The sequence below is a fragment of the Saccostrea echinata genome, unplaced genomic scaffold, assembly GCF_033153115.1.
Source record: "Saccostrea echinata isolate AGI-Se365-2 ecotype Australia unplaced genomic scaffold, CSIRO_AGI_Sech_v1 ptg000016l, whole genome shotgun sequence".
NCBI lineage: Eukaryota > Metazoa > Mollusca > Bivalvia > Ostreida > Ostreidae > Saccostrea > Saccostrea echinata.
Genome location: NW_026889765.1, coordinates 7,230,100 through 7,243,231, shown reverse-complemented (window position 1 = coordinate 7,243,231; position 13,132 = coordinate 7,230,100). Strand labels below are relative to the sequence as shown.

Sequence of the window (13,132 nt, the reverse complement as noted above, 5' to 3'; positions counted from 1 at the left end):
AAGCAATTTCACTTTGAGGGGGCACAATCATACATTTTCAGTTGAGGGGGCACTATCGACTCCAAAATTCCTTGACAAGCAAAAAAAAAAAAAAAAAAAAAAAAGGTCATCAGACGTTATTAATGAGGGGGCCCCCCGTGCCCCCCCCCCAGTTCCTACGGCCATGAATCAAATGCGTAACAAACATGGAAACAGTATGTCTGGTGTATTAATGTCTCTGAGTAAAGAAGATTTTCAAATGTGTAATTTCAAGTTTTAATACATTGCCAACCCAGCCTCATCCTGCAGCCTGAATTCTCGATTCTGGGACCTTAAACTTAAAAATTTTGGTAGATGACTCGTTGCTTATTATAATCATGCAAACAGTTTGTCTGCAAGATGTCCCTGAGTAAGAAGAGAACTTTCATAGATGTAATTCATTTTCAATTTATGACCTTAGTTAGCCAAACCTTGGGCCTGAACTCAGAACTCAGGCGGCCATGAATTTTCAAAATTTTGGTCAAAGTTTAATTACTTATGGTCATTGTATTCATGCAAACTGTTTGCCTACTAGCTACGAATATTCGTAAGTAAAGAAGGCTTCAGAAATCTATATATGACAAATTTATTCCCACCCTGGGGTCTGAACAATGGAGGCAGGGGTCATGATATTATTAAAAAATGGCTGAGTGCTGTTTATTTTCAGCTTAGCCAAACTTGCATTTGACCTTGGATTCAAGGGGTCATGAATTTACAATTCTGGTAAAGGGCTGAAAGCCTATTGTATTCATGCAAACAGTTTACTAGTATCTGCTAGATGTCCCAAAATAAAAAAAATAAACTTGTATTTCAAATATATAATGAATTTAGCCCCATCCTGGGGACTGAACTCAAAGGAATTGAATTTTAGTTTTGATAGAAGACAATTACTGGTTATAATCAGGCCAATTCTCTGATTGCATGTCCAGCAGTAAAGAGATAAATTACTGTGAGTGAGCTCAATGGTTAACATCTAGGAATAATGATTTAAGAATACAATAACTTGTCAGGTTTTGACAAAGCCCATGGGAGCCAGAGACCATGAAAATTGTAATTTCTTGGTCCCCTTAAGATATACTGTTTTTAAAAACTGGTTAAAATTGGTTTAGCAGAAATAAGGAGAAAAAAATCAAAGTTGAAATTTCCCCTCATACAAAAAAAGATACTTGTAGGTTATCTAAGTATCTCAGGTGACCTAAAAGTGGCCAAAGACATAAGAGATCATATTAAAACATAAGTTCCAATAACATTTGTGGGTATCAGAAAAATCAGACACATTCATTACATTGTAATTCTTACTCAATAAAAAAATTACATGTTGCATTAAAAAAATTTAAAAAAAAAACTTTAATGACCTCTACTACTGAACACTTTTCAGGGTTATTTTCTTTGGAGGAATATTGTGTCCTATGGATACATAATGCAGACATTTACTAGCAATTTTCACATTCTTGGGTAAAAGAAAATATAATGAAGGTAAACTTAACCAATGGAGATATACATATATTTAATTTTATGTAGTCATATGTAGTCAACTCGTTTACCTAAAATCTACTGTACAAATTTTTAAAAAAAATTCAACCTATCTCCCTCTCTCTTTGCTTTGGAAGTTTTTTTTAAACTACAGATCTACACATTAGTCAGTAAAAAAGAAATTTAAAGTAAAATTTATCTAAGAGAATAAAGTAGAAATAAAGGTTAAGACAGCAATGCAGGTATAAAACATCAAATACAAGTAAAATATAATCACAATACTGTAAAATCACATATTTTTGTCAAATTTTCATGATTTGAGGAAAAAATATGGATTTGTGGAGATTTGATTTTGTGGATCAAGAATTGTTGAGTAGTTATATATATGATATTTTACAATTTGTGGTAGACATAAATTTGTTGGTCATTTTATACCTCAAAAAAAAAAAAAAAAAAAAAAAATTAACCCCCTATGAAAATTACTGATTTCACAGAACTTAATTAATGTGTACAAGGATTTCTTGTGCGTTGCATGATGCTGAACACATACATGTAATTTGTACATGAGCTGGTCCTTGGAATATTTGTAAGTCAAATGAGAAATGATAAAATAACTAGAATTAATTATGTCATCGTCAGCTGCATAATCTCCATATTTCAAAGGCTACTTTGGGTGTGACTAGAGCAGAGATTAAAGAGGTCAATAGGTTAACACTGTGATTATCTAATAGCTCCATGCCGGAAATATACTCCACATTTTGTCCCGAGTGCTCGACAACACACTTCCGCTTCTGATCAAATCCTAAAGAAATCAATGAGCTTACTTGAAAAAGTTGATTCATCAGCTACTGGATATATAGGCTTAATGTCTAATTTTGGTTTTTATGTAAGGTTTCAAGTATCATTTTTTTTTGATTTGACAATGAAAAAATGTCTCCAAAATTTATTTTTCACTTGCAGAAATGTCAGGAAACATATGTGCTTGGAGCCAAAGTTCTTTCCATAGTAACAGATTTCAAAGAAATGTATGGAATGCCATTTTTGTATGGTAAAACTTCACAATAAATTTTTGGCTGAGTATTATTTTAGTAAACTAAAATTAAATTGGTCAGAATCACATCAATCATTGTAAGTGGCAAGGACATGCAATTTTTTTTCATTAGAATTGAAATATATTTTGAATATAAACTAGAAATATGTCCATAGGACATGAATGCCCCGCCGAGGGTATGTTAGTAATGCAAAATGAAAATTGACAACACTATATTGAATGGTTTCTTTAAAACTGAGTTAAACACTAATTTAAGAAAAGTGAGGTCAAGATCAAAGGAAAGGTGAAGGTAAAAAAATATTGATGCAGTTGAATAGCTCTCGTCAGTATGTATCAGCATATGAAGTTTGATAAAAATATCTTGAATGATTTCATTAAAACTGAGCAAAACACTAATTTTAAAAAAGTTAGGTCAAGGTCAAAACAAAGGTCAAGGTCAAAAAATGTTGATGCAGTTGAAAAGCTTACATCAGTATGTATCAACATATGAAGTTTGATTTCGCTATCTTGAATGGTATCTTAAAAACTGAGCTAAACACTAATTTAAGAAAAGTGAGGTCAAGGTCAAAAGAAATGTCAAGGTCAAAAAATGTTGATGCAGTTGAATAGCTTACATCAGTATGTATCAACATGTGAAGTTTGATTACACTGTCTTGTATTGTATCTTTTAAACAGAGCTAAACACTAATTTAAGAAAAGTGAGGTCAAGGTCAAAGGAAAGGTCAAGGTCAAAAAATGTTGATGCAGTTGCATAGCCCTCATCAATATCTATCAGCATATGAAGTTTGATAAAAATATCTTGGATAGTTTCTTTGAAATTGAGCTTTGAACAGAGCTAAAGCAAAGTGTGACGGAAGGACAGACAGAAGGACGGAGGGACGGAAGACAGACATGACAAACACTATATTCCCCGGCCATATTCATGGCGGGGCATAAAAAATGTCCAACTGTGGAATGAAAATATAAGCCTGATTAGCATAAAATATCCTGAATGGATTGATACCCTCATTAGGGATATTCTGGCATGCCTCCTCAATTTGTTCCAATCATTGACACTGTTCTGATGCAGAAGAATAATTTTGAAAAATTAAAAAAAAAATCCTTTCAGTTTAAAAGATTTGAATTTTAACCAGTTATGTGACAGTAAGTTATGAAAGTTGGTGAAGATACATGTAAGTATGAAACACAAAGAAAGACAACTCTTTAACAATCACATAAATAATATCAAATATAATTTTAGTGTACATGTATCAAATACTATAGCAAATCTGAATTTATGATTCTAGCAAAAAAAAAAAAAAAAAAAACCAACAACAACAAACAAACAAACAAATAAACAAAACAAAAACCAAAACCAAAACAAAACCTAAAAAAAAAACAAAACAAAAAACTTACCTGAATATTGAAATGTTGCTCCTAGGAATGAATCTATAGAAGAACCAATAAACCCCATAAGGGTCCCCACTAACACTATGGGCCACTGTGGGGGACCATTGTTTATAAAGGACTCTCTAAGCAGGAAAATTTGTGTTAGATAGAACCCCAGGCCCACAAGTCCTCCCCCTACCAAACTAAAGGCCATTCCAAGAACAGTCACACCTCCATTAGTGCCTGAAATAAGATATCTTAGTGAAATATTGATCATAATAGTAATACATGTTCTCTAATTCCAATTCTGCTGTCTCAAATCTCTTCTCTCATATATTTAATCTTTAGATGTCATGAATATGAAGCAATATTATTTTGAAAAAAGAAAATTTGAAATCAAAGTTTAAATTAATTTTCCTTTAAGTCTTCCAAAGTTTTGATGGAGAATAAAAATCGGTAGAGACTGCAATCATAACTAACACACACAACCCCATTAAAAAAATAAGCACACGTACACTATAACATGTACCATGAACTTCTCTCATGAAAATCACTGAAAAATCTCTCAATGTTTACAATGAGGTGTCATTAAAAAGTTTTTGTCATTCATATATCCCCAAATTTACACATTGATACTCACCCACCCTAATAACAACTGGTAATTACTCACCTCGAGGAACCTTTGCTAAAGTTGTTATGAGCCTTGGTTCAGTATTTCTGGAAAACACAGCACCAAGTTCTGAAGAGAAGGTGTCCCCACAACAACAAGCCAGGGACCCCAGGACAGACATCGCCAGCCAGGAGGACGAGTAGTGATGGGAAAAGTCAATTATTACCTCCTTACAACCCACATGAAACATGTACTGCAGGGCAAACACAGCTGCCATGCCACCGTTACAGAGAACCTGTACCCAATTTCTTTGACCACCTGTTTCAGTTAGAAAAATTAAATTCAAATTAATTTTTTTTGTGTCATAAAAAACTAAAGATAAACAAATTAAATACAATACATATTATTAAAAAAAAAATAAATTTTGTCAGTTGCTGAAAAACATGGAAAAAATATTCAGTAAAATTTGGCTAATATTATTAATTTAAATTTAAACTGAAATGTCATATAGTTGTTGAACTTCAAAGTTTCTATATGTAATCATTGATAAATGCCAATTTGAAACTCTAAAACTTTCCAAACTGGGTATTCACCGACCTTCCTTATAGTTATGTTCCATTTTCCTCTTCTGTTCTGCCTTGAATTTAGTGACCTTTGATCCCATCACAAAAAATGTTAGAAGTGAGGTGAAAAAGCAGAAATTGCTGATGGTAAGAATGAAACCAACAACAAGACCTGAAAAAAGAATTCACATTTCATATCCATTCAACTGCATTTTAAAATTCAACCTCCACCCATCTTTAAAAAAAATTGATTGCCCTCTCCTGACTCAGGATAAAGAATTTGGGTAGGTAGGTACATGTAAGTAGGGGAAAATTTTTTTTATTCAAAAACATTTGTGAATATGAAGCTGCATGTATGATAGTAGTTAATAGGATAAGAAACTTTGTAATGAATAAAAAATATTTATGGGATAAGAAATTTCGGAATGAATTTAAAAAAATTGCTTCAGTTCTTGAAAGTTGAAAAAAGATTTGATTCTAACCAATTTTAGTCGGTCGGGAGAGGGCAAAGAAACAATTTTTTGAAGTACTATCTTAAACTTTTTCTTTCATATGTATTTCAACCTTAGTGTTGCCTACTACCTAATATTTTACCTAATACCTAGAATTTCCTAATATCTCTAAAGTTTTTTTTTTTTTCTTGGTCCTGTCAAGTCCAAGATAGAGGATTTTACTGTAATTCAAATTTTCAGAGACCATAAATCATTGGAGTGTATAATCAAACCTCATAACCTTGAACCTAATGCGACCCAGAAAAAACTTTGAGATAAATATGATGAAGCAAGATATCGACGTCCGGTAAAATACATAAAGAAAAAAAACAGTTAGGACTTTAACTCACTTTGAAATATTTACATTACACGTTTTTTTGCTTTTAAAGTGTGTGGAAAGGTACGGCCTTCAAAACACCATAACACGGACAGGGGGTCAAAAGAATTAAAGTATGCATTTTATTTTGACGTCACAAACGCTGAACGCCGTGGAATTGACATCAGTGAAAATCAAAATTCACGCTCACATTGAACAGAAGCTGTTGCAATGGCTCTTTTATTAACTATAACTTACCCGAAGGATAATACAGAGATTTTGAAATAAAAATCACTGTAAATATAAGCATTCGTTTGAAACAAATTTTCATAATGCGCTATTATCATGCTAACGCATGTTACTCAATTTGTTTGCACACACCATTGCAGTTATGAGACCATATCTTTCAAAAAATAATGATTCAATGCTTAAATATCCATGGTATTCAAAATGACTATTAGTTTCAGATAGGGAAGTTCAACTGTATATTGAATAATGAATTTGTATGGAAAGCAACTGTGAAATTTTTATAAATGACTCCTATTATCAGATTATTCTCTTTGAAATACCTGCAATGACACCAGTTCGATCCAAACTTTTTTTCTTCAGTCCCCATGTTGCTATGACAACTGGAGCCAATATGGCAATCATCCATCTCCATGGGGAGACAGGAACAGTATCTAAAAATAGATCAATTCTAAAATAATTCTGGATGGAAATGAAAGTGGATGGAATATTTATATAAAATCGTTTTATTCTTTTACAACAAAATTACAAGTAGTCTGTATAAATTTGATACTTTTTTCTAATATAGCTTTGTCTGAATATAAAAAAAAATGCAGTAGTAAGAACATTTGTAAAGGCCTGTAGTAAAACGATGTCGACCGACAGGGTACCCTCCCATCTTATTTCATGCACAACAAATTAACACTTTGTCACGTATTGTAAAAGATTGCATTGATTCGTGTAAAAGAAAGTCCTTACCATTATAAACATAGCTATATACTATAGTTATAAGCCAGCAAATTAAACTGACAGGCGTCACTATACCAAGCAACACGAACCACATTATTCTACTTTCACTTTCATTGATTTTTTAGATGGTTCAAGAGAGATAACTCGTGGTGGAACCAAACTAAAGATTGCAAGATTTCAAAATTTTTTTTCTCTTCTTTTTTAAACATATTATCAGTAAAAAAATTTGAATTATCAAAATCATGATAAAAAAAATAATTGATATATTAAAAGCAGGGACACATATACTAACGTTACTCTATGAAGAAAATTTTAAAGGCGTTATAAAGTCTTTTCAAAAAGGCGTTATAACGCCTTTCCAAAAGGCGTTATTGCGCCTTTCTAAAAGGCGTTATCACGCCTTTCCCAAAGGCATTATTATGCCTTTTAAAGAGTCATTATTATGCCCTTGACAGGCCCGTGCTTTTGAGAGGGGGGGGGGGCAATGATTTACCAGAGTTTGACCTTACTGCAACAAAATGTTCAGGGACCAATTAAAGTTCTTACGCAAGGAAATAGCCAATCAAAATGAACTTGGAATGGGGTTTTTCCAATGGCACTAAAGGTGGCATTATTATACCGAGCATCTCCTTCCGCTCTGATAGGGGTATCAGGAAGTCCACATTTTTCATTAAGTTCTTGAATGTTCTGCCTTATTTTCTTCATGCTGTTTTTATTTACTTTGGTGATAATTTCCCCCACTTTGTTGCAGGTCTGTTGCATGTTGGCGGCTGATGCTGGTTCAATATTTGCACCAAGAAGCATACCACGCATACCCTCTGTTGTAAGACTAGTACCCAGATGACCGACAGCCATGGCCACATTTAGCTGTGCAGCTCTTCGGCCCCTTCCAGATCTCCTCAACTCTTCGTAAAGCTTTTCTCGGTGACTGGTATAGTGGCACTTCTTACATCGGATGGAAAGGATCCATGCCAGGCCTCGTTTTTCCTCCCCATGCTGATTCCAGTCCAGTGAACCGTCACAGTCTGGAAACTTATGTGAGTGTTCTTTAAATGCATGGTTCCACAATTTAGCAGTCTTTTCTTGGTGAAGTACTTTGTATAATTTTGAATTCAGGTCATCTGACACAGCTTCCATGTAGGAGTCTACAGGCTGGACTTCACTTGGCCCGGGTCGCAAAATCTTTATCTCACTGCTTCGGCTCTTGGCATCTGTAACTGCGAACATTCCATTTTTCTGTGGCTGTACAATGTCCCGAAACTCTTCTTTACTTAGTCTTCTTATGGGAACTAGAAATTGGACTGGGCTGGTGGTCCCTGTATTCTTCTGGCCTTTGTTGTGAGGAATACTTCCTTTTCTGTATTGATGTTGATGCAACCATTTTGGTCCCTTTTTTGGCATGATTATTATTTAACTGTACACTTGTAGACTTTTTCTAGTAATATATGCTATTGTATGTGGTGCACATTTTTAAGTATTGTAAACTTTTGTGTTGTTTATTTATTTTAGAGCTGCCTGGTCTTCTAAGAGAAACTCCATTCTTTGATGACTGATGGAAAAGCCTCATCACCCCCCACTGCTAAAGAACCGCTTATCTTAATCGCCAGCCATTAATCAGTGATCACTGTTATCAAAGCTCCAAGGTACATTATTGAAGTCTCTTTTGACACCATTTTTTCCAGTCTCTGACTTTGTTTTAGAATTAAGATTTTCAATTTTTTGCTAATTAATTCCTTATAAATCAGTAAACTTCCTGTTTCTTAGGTAATTAGAGCTTATTAATTAGAGATGAAAAAACTTTAAAGTAGATAGCCAAAAACCCCAACATTTCAGCTTGCATTTCATTCCAAATTTTTTTCTCAATAATTAACTCATAAGATTTTTTTAAGTTTTGAAATTAATATACTGTAGATGAATTTCTATAGAAATTTAGCCTAAAATTCAATAATCTGTAAGGAAGAGTTATCTCCTATTTTTCATCCCTTAACGACAAAGATAAATTTTGATGCACTGGTATATGAAAGATAAATAACTAAGAGACATTTTATGCAAATTTCATTTAATTTCATTAACTTTTAGTTGTCTTAAAGGTCTTACGCAAGGAAATAGCCAATCAAAATGAACTTAGTCAATTGTAGTTCTATATATATAGAGACAATTTCTTTTTCTTTTTTCATTTTCGGCAACTTTTTTTAGGTCTACAGTTTTAATTTTGGACTCATGTACTAGGAATATCATATTTTTAGCAGAATTGTGCCACTGAATTACAGGGAACTCTTTTTTTAGATGCGCATGATGCAACTTCCTGGATGGTGTGTAGGCTGTTTGTCAACATGTGAAACCCACGTGTATTTCAGGGTAGGTATGTTTACACTCAATTTTCTTTCTTAAAAGCCGCATAAGGCGTATTTTTTCTGATCTCAAATTTTTGTCTCAGCATTAATCTTTATTTTCTCTTTCATGAATTATCTGCTGAGAGTCTAATTAATTAATTAATTTAATTAAAGCTACATAGTAACATATAGTGAAATTATTTCCTTGTGTGAGACCTTAAGCAGTCATGAAATGAATTTTTATGTTTAAACTATAGCAAGACTATTCTCCCAAAAAGTGAGGAGGGGAGCCCCCCTCCCCCCCCCCCCCCTTGCACACGTACTAACGTCCTGTTTGAAAAGGCGTTATTATTATGTATGCCAGATAGGAGACGTTTCATTTCAGTATTAATTAAACAAAGGTAGTGATCACAACACAGTAAGGGGATCGGGCTTCTTTATCTGTCTGATTAAGTTTAATTAAAACATCAACGTATAATTCCTATCATTCTTAAAGGTTTATATACAAGAAATAATCAAAACATGCATCTTTTATTAAATTGAAATCATATAACTCAAGTTCTCTCATATTTTGCTTCTATATGCTTTGTAAGTTATAAAAGTTACGATTAAAATAATACCATGCAAATAGACAGTAGTTGTTTTTAATGGAAACACAAAATGGAAAGGAAAAGACATTCCAGAATATTCATGAAAGATTTCCATTCCATAAAATTAAGAAAGAATTTGTTTTGTCGTTTTCGGCAATGATGATCTGTTTCAGCATTTCACATCTTAAATCTATATGAACATGTACCATCTTGAGATATATGTCCTACAACAAGAATAAAATGCATTCACTTATAATATAAAATATACCCCATTTTTAATTTTGTTTCAGAAAAAAATCAATTGATGTATTATAAAAGAGAATGTAACAGATCAAGAATGATCTTGATGATTTCAAAAGAAATAGAAAATGCACTATTCCCTAGATTCTTTTGTCCTCTGAGTAGAAATCAATTTTAAAAATTAAAAAGCAAGTAATAATACTGCAATGTCAAAAATCACTTTGCGAAGCTTTACTCACTTGGAAGTCTGGACTAATCCAGAATTGTCACTTTGCTTTAAGATCATATCTAGAATCTGAAAAAAAGACTTGACGGAATATAATCACAGATTTTTTTTCAGGATATTTATATTTTGTACTTTAATTTATTCTCCAGTTTTATGAGATGAAAATTGGAATTCTTAATGCAGCTTTCTTGGACAAAAAATGTTTATTTTCTTTGGCATCTTTGCAACGAATTTCATCAACAAAGATAATTTTCCAACATTGAAGAGCTTTACCAAAATTAAGAAAAGGTTTGTTTTTATTGAAATCAAGAACATGGATTGAAGGTGGATTAGCAACGGAACAAACAATTTCAGCAATTCGAACACAACCGAGGAAAATATGTCAGAAAACATTTTACCTCCGGTCCTTCAGTATGCATTCGGAGTTTTAGGAAACAATAGTCATGTTTCTCATGTGTAACTCTTCAAATGAACACAGATGAAAGCCATTCTATAAGCTGGTTGGTTGTCTAGCTCTTATGAACTTTTGTGAAATAGGTTTTGTTTTGTTAACCCTGGCATTATGATACTCTGTATTTCAAGGTTTAATTCTGAATTTCCTAAACAGCTGTGTGAATATTGCTAATTTTGGTTATCCTTCTGCTTTCTGTCTTCAGTACTTACTTACTTATTTAGGCCTGTCGTTCCGTGAAGAATATAGGCCATCCACGGCAGTCCTCCAGTGAACTCGATTCTGGGCTGCTTTCACTGCATCCTGCCAGGTCATGTCCTTAGCCTTTAGTTCTGACTCCGAGTCACGCCTCCAGGTGTTTCTTGGACGTCCCCTCTTTCTTTTGCCCTGTGGGTTCCAAGTCAGGGCCTGGCGTGTGATGCTGGATGGTGACTTCCTTAGCGTGTGTCCAATCCAGCCCCACTTCCTCTGTCTGATTTGTACGTCCTTTGGTTCCTGCCCTGCTCATTTCTATAGTTCTTCATTTGTGATCCTTTCAGGCCATCGGATGTTGAAGATGCGCCTGAGACAGGTGTTGTAAAATGTCTGGATCTTCTGCAGGATAGCTTTGGTCAACCTCCACGTCTCTGCACCATACAATAGGGCGGACTTTACATTAGAGTTGAGGATCCGCAGTTTGGTAGTAATGCGGATGTTCTTTGAGACCCAGATGTTCTTTAGCATTATAAATGCAGTTCTTGCCTTGCCAATTCTTGACTTGATGTCACAATCTGTGCCACCCTGTCTGTCCACCACACTCCCCAGGTAGATGTAGGACTCAACTTCTCTGATGGGCTCACCACTAACTGTGACTGGTGTTTGGATAATGGTATACAGTGGACACTCCTGACACAACTCGATGATCTAGACTTTGCCGATGACCTGGCTCTACATTCGCACAACCACAGTCAGATGCAGGATAAAACAACTCGCCTAGCAACAACATCAGTAGGAACGGGACTCAAGATCAACGTCTGTCTTCAGCCCTGATTGTAAGTGTCATGTCTTTTGACCGATTTACTGCAGTAAGATTCCATATGTCGTATTGAGACTTTCAGAGAAAGAGAGTAAATATCTTGCTTTGGCTCATTTCAGGCGCTGTATTGTCTTTAAATTTCGTGGGTGTTGGATTCGTCAAAAACTTTTACCCAGGGTCGTGCTTTTTTTTTAACCTTTGCAAACAATGGTTAAATGGAAAAAGTGAACACTTACATATATTCCATCACTGGGTTTGCTATTCTATCATCAACATTTATTTTGAACATAGCAGTATTCTATTTCGTTTGCAGAAAACCGAATTTTTCAGCAACCAACAAACGAAAAAAGAAGAGAAGCGACGTTTTCATTATTGTGTCTTTGTTCTCAATCGTGACATTATTTTCCATATGCTGGGCTCCTTTAATGGTACGTGTATCTTTTATATTGCATCTGTAATGTATTTAAGCAAAAAGAACCTCTGAACTTGATCCTAGGCAAACTTGTAAAATATAGAGATGAAATATGGAGATAACGAACAGTATTCAATCTCATAAAGCAATTGAAACAATACAATTCAGGAGCAGAGCAAACACGAACCTCTAAAACATCAGAGGTGGGATCAGGTGCCCTGGAGGAGTAAGTATCCCCTGCCAACCATGATCAGGAAAAACTGGAAAATTCATAGACAATTCAGTATGCAAATAATAGTCTAACAATTAAGTATGAAAAAAATCAATCAGCATTTGATTTATTGATAGATTGTGTAAAGGTCGTTATAAAACTTGCCGAATGATCACTTTAAACGAGACTGTAGATATTCTTGTTTCAGAATATTTTGATATGTTTCATAACAGACAAATATAGTTCTAAATAGCAAACAAAGGACAAGAAAAGTACTATTGTTACATAAAAAGTTCATAGAATTTTTAACCCGATGATTTTCATTTTTTGAAAACAAAACAAGATGATTTGTAAAAGGATTAATGGAAACTAACACTATTTTTGTTGTTGAATGAAATATGAAGATAACGTACAGTAATGAAACTTAAAAGACAATTGGAACAATACAAATTGGGAGCAGAGCAAACACGGACCTCTTAAAACATCAGAGGTGGGTTCGGATGCCATGAACTGAAATGTGTTTGAATAAGAATTTGTTGCTTGCTGGGGAAATGTTTTTTTTGAAAAAAAAATCATTTTATACTGTAACTACGAAATTGTTGAAAGATATTTTCAGGGTCGAGTATAACTTGCATGTTATGGAACTTATACAAGTGCAATTATAAATGCTTCACGTAAGTTGGTTGCCATTATTTTTATTCATTTCCGAAAGTAAAACGAGTCATAGAGGAAAAAGTAGAGGAAAAGAGAAAAACTATGTATTTGACAAAGAAAGGAATAAAAAAAAAA

General features: G+C 33.9%; 1 protein-coding gene across 1 annotated transcript; it reads right to left on the bottom strand.

Moving 5' to 3' along the window:
* Positions 1–1,837: 1,837 nt before the first annotated feature.
* Positions 1,838–6,983, bottom strand: LOC133188875 (transmembrane protein 19-like). The gene is made up of 6 exons (XM_061324359.1): positions 6,875–6,983; positions 6,460–6,570; positions 5,118–5,255; positions 4,581–4,838; positions 3,938–4,153; positions 1,838–2,293 (listed from the first exon to the last, which is right to left on the bottom strand). Exons 1-6 carry the CDS (start codon positions 6,957–6,959, stop codon positions 2,127–2,129), a joined length of 975 nt encoding a protein of 324 aa, XP_061180343.1. The 5' UTR covers positions 6,960–6,983; the 3' UTR covers positions 1,838–2,126.
* Positions 6,984–13,132: the final 6,149 nt, after the last annotated feature.